This window comes from Manacus vitellinus, unplaced genomic scaffold (genome assembly GCF_001715985.3).
Source record: "Manacus vitellinus isolate BGI_N305 unplaced genomic scaffold, ASM171598v3 scaffold_42_pilon, whole genome shotgun sequence".
Classification (NCBI taxonomy): Eukaryota; Metazoa; Chordata; class Aves; order Passeriformes; family Pipridae; genus Manacus; species Manacus vitellinus.
In genome coordinates this window covers 1,837,938-1,848,066 of record NW_021940553.1, presented here as the reverse complement: position 1 = coordinate 1,848,066, position 10,129 = coordinate 1,837,938, and the positions used below count along the sequence as shown (strand labels likewise).

The 10,129-nt window shown below is 44.6% G+C and overlaps 1 protein-coding gene across 1 annotated transcript in view; it reads right to left on the bottom strand.

Annotated features, from left to right (window-relative positions):
- Positions 1 to 10,129, bottom strand: part of LOXHD1 (lipoxygenase homology domains 1) — a 152,649-nt gene that overhangs the window by 30,326 nt on the left and 112,194 nt on the right. Inside the window, exons 35-36 of the mRNA XM_018078765.3 lie at positions 9,506 to 9,633; positions 5,085 to 5,202 (exon numbers count right to left, since the gene is read on the bottom strand). Coding sequence (XP_017934254.2) covers positions 5,085 to 5,202; positions 9,506 to 9,633 — 246 coding nt within the window. The remainder of the gene's footprint in view (positions 1 to 5,084; positions 5,203 to 9,505; positions 9,634 to 10,129) is intronic.

Below are 10,129 nucleotides of genomic sequence, written 5' to 3'. Positions count from 1 at the left end.
TGGCAGGGGGTTGGACTAGATAACCTTTGGAGGTCCCCTCCAACCCAAACTCTGCTATGGTTCTGTGATCACAGCGAGGGACATGGAGGTAGCAGGAAATCTGCAGGAGGCTCATTGCTTGGTGACAATGTGCACATTGCCCCACTTATCCATCACGAGCCCCCTAAATCTGGTCATCCAGCCCAACCACATCACCCTGTGGTCTGTGGTGGGACCTGGGTGCCCCAAAGGGAGCAACATATCCCCCAAATGCAGCTATATCCACCCAAGCTGGAGGTAGGTGAACAGCAATTCAAGGCATTTCTCCCTCTCTCAGGCCTATTTGCCTGATGAGTGGAGAGGGGGCCTTAATAGTTTGGTAGAAGATGTGAAAGCCGAATGTAGCCTTTTTCAATGACTAAAATAGCAGAAAATGAGTCCCATCCTACGAGGAGATGTTTGTGGGTGTTCCACACACAGAGGATGATGGAGGATTTTGGTTTCAATCATGAGAGTCAAGAAAGCCACCTCAGGGAGCTGAGCTGAGACTATATTTATTTTCTGTCTGTTCATCTCAGAAAAACTAGCTACTGCTTGGCAGCGAGACCACTACTTTACACTGCATCTAAGTTTTTCAGGATACCCAGGACTCGCTGTGGACATCCTGTGTGCTTTTCAGCTCAAACTTTCTCAGTAATTATGCATGGAGCTTATCCGGGCTGCAGAACACCTATAAACAATGGAAAGAAAGCAGGAGCAGCGTGCATGTTGATAATTTGCTTTGTAGCTGAGCAAATACCGCAGTTGACAGGAACTTTAAACCAACAATTTGAAATTAATTGCACACTTGTATCCTGCAAGGGAAAGGCTTGACATGTCCGATCGTTTGATTTACCCCGACCCAGCTGTCTCCCAGGTGCTGTATAAAACACGCTCTGCTGGGTGTCCCACCCCACTGACACCTAAATATATAGGAATTCATCTTTAAAAACTCAAACACAGGTTTTTATGCTTCTGCTGCATGTCGCTATTCTTTGCTTAAAAACAGGACCCTCTGACTGTAAAACAAAAAGACTTTGCTCTGTTGCAAAGAATAAAAGTCAGCTTCAGCTATATAATTCTCAATTCTCAGTAATAATTCTCAAATTCTCCTAATCTCCTTTATACAAAGGAGAAAGAACTGAATAAAGACCAAGTCCCACATGCAGGATTATTTGTGACGTTTGAATGCAATGCAATTAGCGCTTCATTAAGGCAGCTTCTTATCTGTCTGGCTTTGACAGCACAAAGTAACATTAAAATTCTGAGGGAAGCAACTCCGCAGAATTCAACAGTCTCATAATTCCTGCTATTTCACTCAGACAGCTTTCATCTCTTCTTGCTTCTAGCTTTTCAACTGCATATCTAAGACAGTGGGCAGCAGGTGAAATCATCACATGGACTGAGGAACCAGCAATCCCAGGAGGAGGTTTTCAAAGCGTGCATTTAGAAAAGTTTCCTAATTAGAAGCCATTTTTTTTTTTTAATGCTGAGGGTGGTGAGGCCCTGGCACAGGTTGCCCAAAGAAGCTGTGGCTGCCCCATCCCTGGAATTGTTCAAGACCAGGTTGGAGAGGGCTTGGAGCAACCTGTTCTAGTGGAAGGTGTCCCTGCCCATGGCAGGGGGTTGGAATGAGATGATCTTTAAGCTCCCTTCCAAACCAAACCATCCTGTGATTCTATGATTTTATGATTCTGTTCCCTAATTTTTCAGAGGGTGTCATGGTAGCTTGATGGGGAAGAACATGAGATTCAGCATTAGGTCAGAGGAAAAGATCCAAACTCCAGGTTTCTCCCAGCAGTGGTGTGATCAGAAAAATCTCCACAGATGATGGAGAATTTTCACTCTGCCTTTTTGTGCAACGATCAATAATGTTCATTCTTTCCTGAAACATCACTAATCATATTTTGTTCCCTCTAGAGGTTTAGGTATCAGCATTTAAAACTTATTACTACTTGAGGTGCAGTTTCAATTTTCAGTACCAACTTTGTTACTTTGCTGAGATTCTGAATGAAATTTTAGTGTGTTTTATCTAGATAGAAAAAAAATGACTACTTGCCTGCTTGTAAATTGAATCTTTTGGCTGTTCACAACATCGTTGATAATTCATGCATTTTAATTGGTATTTATGCATTTCTATTTCTGGTAAACTAAAAGCAGTGTAAATTATGACTAGCAACAGTTTACCAAAAGACCATATAGAATTAAAAAGATCATTTGTTGTTAGTTTAATAGAACAAGAAAACTGAGAATATGCTGTAGATAAATGGAGCAACAAATGGTTAATTACGGGGTTGATGGCTTAATCTAGCTTCTCGTTTCACTGTGCTAGTTAGCACTAACTGTGAACCATCTGTCTGAGAGTTTAGCACTACCCCCACAAGTATTTCATTATGCAGTTTTAATATGCACTTTTGACAGAAATGGAAATGGGCTCCGATCAGTTTTCATGTCACATCAGGCTACGTAAGTTTTTAAGGTTGGAATACAAATCAGAGAATACAAATCCTTCCTTCCCTCTTCTAGAGCACTCCTGTCATCACCCTCTGCCTGGGAATGCAAATGCTATGTTTACCTTTGCAGGGAAGGTGGGAAAGAAAACCAATAAATACAGTTGTCTGTGTATCACTGGAGTCAGAAGATACTCTGTGCTCTGTTTCTCTAAAAAAAATAGAAATTATGGGCAACATTTTCATAAGCTTCTAAAATCATTAAATGATAAAAGAATGGTTTGAGTTTGGAAGAGACTTTAAAGACCATCTCATTCCCATCCCCTGCCATGGGCAGGGACACCTTTCACTATCCCAGGTTCCTCCAAGCCCCACCCAGCCAGGCCTTGGACACTTCCAGGGATGGGGCAGCCACAGCTTCTCTGGGCAACCTCTGCCAGGGCCTCACCACCCTCACAGCCATGAATTTCTTCCTAATTTCTGGTCTAAATTTCTCCACTTCTAGTTTAAAACCATTCACCCTTGTCCTATCACTATATGCCCATGTAAAAATTATTCTCCCTTGCTTTTATAAACCCTCTTTTAAGTCTGCTCTCAAGACCTTCTCTTGTGTGCATGGTCCACATGTGGCTTCTGTAGGGCTAGAATATGGCTACAAGCCCATTGAGTAGGTCCAAATGAAAGTACTTTTTGCCCGCTTTCGCAGGAATGCCTTGCTTTGGGTAGGACAGTCTCAGGTTTGGAATGCCTGAACAGAGTAGGCAACAGGAAGGTGAGAAGGTGCAACTAAAGATGCCTCTATCCCTTGCTTCTGAGCTATTGCTGATTCATGACTGCAAGACCTGGAATGCTGTTGGATGAATAAGCTTTATTTGATTTCATTTTATATGAATATCATTTATAAAACTCAGGGGAAAGTATGTGAGAAATGACAGAGGGAGTTTGACCAAGACGTCTGAATCAAATCAGAGAACAGATTGAGTTATTCCTTAGGCACAGAGAGAAAAATTGTGTGTCTGCAGCATCTTTTCTAAAGATATATGCTGGAGGCCTAATCCTTTGAAAAGCTGCCCAAGTATTATCATAGAATGTTAAGATTTGGAAGAGGCTTTAAAGCTCATCTCATTCCACCCCCCTGCCATGGGCAGGGACACCTTCCAGAGACCAGGTTGCTCCAAGCCCCCATCCAACCTGGTCTTGGACGCTTCCAGGGATGGGGCAGCCACAGCTTCCCTGGGCAACCTGTGCCAGGGCCTCACCACCCTCATGGTAAAGAATTTCTTCCTAATATCCAGCCTAAATTTTCTCTCTTTCAGTTCCCCTCCTTCCCCAGTTGCTGAGAAAAAAGTCAGAAGTGAAAATACTTGAGTAAAAATGGTACTACATGACAGAAATACTTTTTAGCTCATGTTAATGAAGGTGAAGAGAAGTTCATAGCTCCACTGTGAACTGGTGGCTACCTAGGGCCAGTGTTTGGAAACACATTACCTATGGGAAAAAGAAGAACCGCTTTAGATTAGTCGAAAAAGTGTAAAGGACCCAATGAAAAAATCATGCAGTGTTCTTTCTGACCATGGGTTAAGCTATTGGGTCTTAAACTATTCTCATTAAAAAGTCAAGATGCAGGATATCTACTCCAGAAAAAGCATGCTAAACGAAAATGGCAGAGATGTGTTTGTTTCTCCATTAACGAAACCTGATGGTGTGGAATCAGCACATCACTCCCCCTCTATCTTGGAAATATAATTCAAGAGAGCCATAACAAGCAAGCTGCTTTTTAACTGCCCAAATACAGGTGATCCTTACAGGTGATCTGGTGGTTCGGCAAAGAAGATGAAGGCAAGCACCGTGCTGTTGTGCAAGGTAGGACAAATAGGGAAAAAATACCATCAATTTGCATATTCCATCCAAAATGCAAGATAAAAATGACAAATTACATATATGAACAAGGAAAGAAAGAAATCTGCCTGTGTGCTAGAGGAGAAAAAAGGGGAGAGGTGGGATGATCTGGTTGAAAGGATGGATTATATGGAAATGTCCCACCCAGGCCAGGCTCTCTCTAGCTTTCTCTGCCTGGCAAAGGGACATCTACCCTCCTACGGGTTGAGAGCATGGCACAGATCTGCAGGGTCTGAGGGCACATCCTAGGGACCAGAAAATATTCCAAGCACCCTGGGGACAAGCCAAGGCTCTTGCAGGAAGGGAGACTGGGATCTAAGAGCAAAGTCTGTGGTAAAATCATAGAATAATTTAGGTTGGAAAAGACATCCAAGGTCATCAAGTCCACCCATTAACCCAGAAACACAGTGGTCACCATTAAACCACATCCCCACGTGCCACATCCACGAGCCTTTTGAACACTCCCAGGGATGGTGATTCCACCACAAACCAACCAACCAACCAACCAAAAAAAAACACCTTTACAGCACAGCTTTTGCCCTTGCACTCCTCTTTCTTGACTCAACTCCTGCAGGGAAAAAAACACGAGAAACCAACGAGAAAAAAAGTAGGAAATTAATAAAAGTGAGTCTCTGGGTGCCTTTCTCCTCTTTGTTGTGGGCTGAGGGGCGTCAGGACGAGCCGGCTGCGGGAGACGCGCGATTCAGAGTGAGTTACCCTTTCCAGGAACCAGTGCGGGCGAGTCCCCTTCCCATCCGTCCGGATCCTCATCTTCCTGAGGGGTGCAATATCTGCAATCTCCATGATGAAACTGTCCTCTTGGCCTCGCTCAAACCTGGAGGGGTTGAAAGACGGAGGAGGTTTCCTGCTGCTTTACAGAGTCATTGCATCTCTGTGCGTGCCGCGACTCTCACCATGCCAACAGCCTCAAATTAAAAGTTTATGAGTGTGCTTTATTGGTCTTGAGCTTTCCTGTGCTGCAATCACCAGCTACTGTGCTGTTGGCAAGACACCTCAGTGCAGATTTGACAGGGATTCCTCCTCCCCTGGAAAAATCAAGCTCCTACAAGGCACCTGGAGCCGTTCCAGGCAGCCTGTAGCATATATTACCACTCTGTTTGTAACCAGAACAATAGCAACTCACAGTCAGGCTTCTGCACATTGCCTCCCTCCTGGCGGCTGCCCACTTGCCTGCCCTTGGCCCGTTCCAACTAGAAGGCAAAAAAATTTAGCTTCACCTCCTTTCACTGAGGCTCAGCACATAACTTTGTGTTTGCTGTGGAGGGAGGCAGTGGCTGCAGCTCATCTAAATACTGTGCTGTTTTGCAAGTCAGAGCACAGCACCTAAGCTTAGTAAGGACAGACAAGCTGTGTTAGAGGAGACAAAACCAATCTCGTGCATTCGGGGAGTTTGGATTTGCAAGCTCTCTCTGACTGTGGTAAGAACCAGGGTGGGTTTGTGTAACGCTGTGTGAAAGACCTTACCCTGCGCTTGGCTGCTGTGTGCAGGCACAAGGATGTGTAGGAACTGCTCATCCATAGCAATCAGCAGAAAGCAGGAAAAGGGAAAAAACAGCTAACATATGCTTCCTGAAGAAGATTACATTGGCTAGGACTGTGCCTTCCCTCCCTCTTGGCATCGCTGGCGCTAGGAGGAAAGCCTTGATTCAGTGGAAGTGCTGCCTCAGGCTCACTATTACTGTGTTCAGAACAAGTGTATCCTCTAGTTTGTCCCCAAAATACTCTGGCAGACCCGTTGTGGGCTTGGACTTGGAAATCTAATCCTTGCTAAGGAGAAGGGCAGCCAAATCCAGGGGTTCTACCAAGCACCATTGTGACCACTGTGCTCTAGAGATTCCTCTTTCAGACTCCTCCTTGTGAAGGAGTTAACTGAGTCTGACGAGAGGTTTGGGAAAACCTTCTGCAAAATGTGGGCAGTCCCATAATAGAGACAATCCATAATGATGATATCTCACTCCTGGCAATGCACTCACCCTCCTATAGTTGTGCAGTGCCAGAATATGGAGAAAACCCATTTCTTTACCAACCTCTGTTCAGATTACCCCCTGCAGCATGAATGTGATTATCCTCACACCATTATCTGAGCCTGCATAGCTGCAGATGTCAGTAATAGGGGTTGGCTCTAGCCTCTCAGTTTTCATCCAGGCATTGCTTTCCCTGCACTCCAGAGGCCTTTGGACAGGGTATTTTGGTCCCAGTCCATTTCTAGTTATTAAGGGTTACGTTTTCTCTTTGAAAAACTCGCCTCTCGTTATTTGTCTTTCTGTGGTACTGGATACCAAGACAGCCTGTCTCACTGTAAGAAAGAGAATGCACTTTTGTGCCTGGACTGGATTGATTTCCACATCTATTTAAGAAAAAGGTGTGAACCCTTCCAGCCTGAATTATCCCGTGATCCTATGATCAGTATTACCTACAAAGCTTCATAGAAATCTCTCACTCTAATGCTTTCTGGGCTGAGCAAATCTAAGTTAAAATGTCAGCTAGCAAAAGAAACCATTATTTATCTTCAGTAAATGCTCTGTTTAAAGTTTGCAATGCTGATACTCACCTGCTACTTCCAAGAAGTCATTGTACTAGAGGGAAGCAATTGCCAAAGTGACAGACTGGGTGACCCAGAAGCTCTTTTCTATCCCTAATATATATGAAGATGAACATAAGCCTGAAAAAAATTGAGAAGGGAAGAAGTAGCCAGACAAGCTGACTGCTGCTATTCCTTTTCCAGGACACCGAACCATTTATCTGAAGGATTTCATTAAGTTTTCCTACCCACGTCTGCCCTTATAAATATTTCTATTGCCCAGGGGTCTTGGCAATAACAGTAATGTAGCGAAAATTGCCTTAAATCTGCAGCAGGTTAGACAGACGGTTCTTCATAATGCACTAAGCTGCTGTGAGTGGATTGGCACTGGATGGATCCAATGAAGTTGAAGTGCCTTTTACCATTTGGTTGCAGCAGCTCTCACCTATCCCTGCACTGCTGGCACAAAGGCTGGAGAGATTTCCACGTGGAACAAGAGCCGGGGAAGCCTGTGCTGTCAGCAGCTGGGTGAAAAGTGGTGGCAGTGGTGTGGAAACAGACAGCGTGTGAATTTGGGGACATGAATGTCCTCTGCAGAGAATGCTAAAGAGACGACAAGGGCTCTGTACAGCTAGGGGTGTGATACAGGCAGCAGAGATGTGCCAGTACCACCTTAAAGAATAACACAGTATCCTGGGGATATTAACATAATAATAGCTGTGTGTTACACTTCCTTCTTCTTTATCCAGCCCCAATGAGTTTTCAACACCTTTCACAGATCTTCTACCGGCAGAAGAAAACCCAAACAACTAATAACACAGAGACTTTGCATTTCTCCATTATTGCATTTTCATATCCTCATATGAGAGATTATTCATCCCACTCATATAAAAAAATGTAATTTTTTTAACAGGCCACATAGTTCAGGGATATCACCTGCCTTGCCAGATGCAGGAAAACTGCAACCCCTCTCTCTAAGGGTTGAAGATGTCTTGGCCTCCTTTAGAGATTTTTGGTTGACATACCCTGATGAAAAGTCTGCTTCACTTTTAAATACAGACGTGGTCCATTTTCCCACCTACTAGAAGTGACTGTTGGGATTAAATTAGTGGAAGACAGGCCAGTTTGGGTTTACCCAGGGTCTTGGAAGAGGGATGTCCCTGGTGGCCAGACTTGCTGGTAGCCAAGGTGCATTGCCTCCCCCCGTGTGGGATGTCCCTCTGTGATGGGGAGCAGGGCCAAGAGCTATGGTTTTCTACACAACTCAGCAGTGTTTCTCACTGAGATTTTAGTCAGCAGCACCTCTGCTACATTTTATTTCTTTTCACAGCAAACAAGGTTCGTGCTTGTTATTGACTAAACACATGAAGGTTTCAATCTTAGCTGAACATGCTTGTCCAGACACCCACTGTGCTATGACAGCTCCAAGTAAAACATCCCTTGAGCAAACACCTCTATGCAGGAGCCTTATCTTCAGTTATCCAGCACCACCTCAGCAAGCTGAGCTCCAGCTGTGTGGCCAAAAGCTCCAACGCTTCTGATACTCTGTAGATGCTTTGCTGAGTAGGATCAGAGGTAGTCAATCAATTAAATTTAAGAGTGATGAAGCCTGTCTCTAAAAGATGGTTCATTCTTGAGCATGCAAAAGCTTTCTGAACCAAGGAAGGTGCCAGGAAGGAACAGGAAAGCACTGGGAAAACAGTGGCTAGTGGCATGTGGGGTTTTTTTGAGTTACAGAAGCACTGGGATCACACAAGGGTTATCTTGCCTGTCAGCTGCCTCTGCTGAAGGAAATATTAGTTTTCACCTTCTTAGTAAAATGAGGGCATGCAGTGCAGCATTCTGTGCAGCTCACAGCCCATTTCCACCTCTGGCCACATCTGGGCAGACAGATGTCATCCCATGTCCCTTTCTTACAGGCTGCAGACAAGTCAGGTCCAGTCCCAAATCCATGCAGCTGCATTAGCACAGCAGGGAGCCCAAGGTAAAAAGCTCACTTTTCAGCTGGGCCCTCAGCTTAGGTCCTGGCATCCCCCATACAGCCTCTGGACCAAGCTGGCTGGCACCTGGCCAGCTCAGCAAATGGGAGGAGCAGACAGAGGACAGCCAGCATCTTCCCATCCCAGGCACTTCCCAAGGCAGGTGTGGGCATGCTGGTTTGTATTTCTTTCATTACGCACTTACTCATGAATTCCCATTAAATAATGTTCAAATTAAAGCCCTTGTTTTTCCCCGAAAGATGAGTTTTGCAGAAATTTCACCTGTGGTTTCCTGAAATGTTCACAGTTCCTCTTGGAGACAATGCAGGGCTTCACACTTACCTCCTTATCTCTAAAGCCACTGAGGAGCAGGTTAAACAAAACTTGGACAAATAATGGTTTCCCTGGATACACAGTGCTCTCTTTTTTTGCTCTCTGGTCTGTAAACTACCTGACAGAAACACTTACTATGGGCTCATTTCTGAATCCATAAAGTCAGTGGGAGTTAATTTTTGTGTTCCAGTGGGAGCATGATCAAAGAGCCAAGTTCTTCTTGACTTGACACAAGAATCTGTCATCACTCCACTTCTAACCAACAAAAGTGGCAGTTACCGTACCTGTCTCCATTTTTTTCCAGCTGCATTTCCTCGGTGTTCCCGTTGGATCCAAAGACAGTCATGAAAATGCTGGTGTCAGTACCTCCACTTTCGATGTCTCCGGTCACAACCGTGACTTCGTAGAGGACCTGGTGAGGGTTGGAAACAATCAGAAGGTTCCTGCTTTCAACTAGGGCAGAGCTAATTTCTTCTCAGTAGCTGTTACAGTGCTGTGTTTTGGATTTGGGATAAGAAGGGTGCTGATAACACACTGATGTTTTGCGTTCTTTGCCAAGTGCTGTTTATGCCAAGTCAAGGACTGGTTTTTTTCCTTGTCTCATGCTCTGCCAGGGAGGAGGCACACAAAAGAAACTGGGAGGGACCCTGTCTGGGACAGGTGACCTGAACTAATCAAAGGAATATTCCACACCATAGGATGTCATGCCCAATATATAAACTGGGAGCAGTTACCCGGGAGAGGCTGGTCTGGGTTCAGGAAGAGGGGTCTGGCATGGGTGAGTGGGTTCTGAGAAATTGCACTGTGCATCACTTACTTTCCCCCTTTTTATTATAATTATATGCCACTATTGTTGCACTCTATTTTATTTTCAATTATTAGACTGTTCTTAGCACATGAGTTTTACT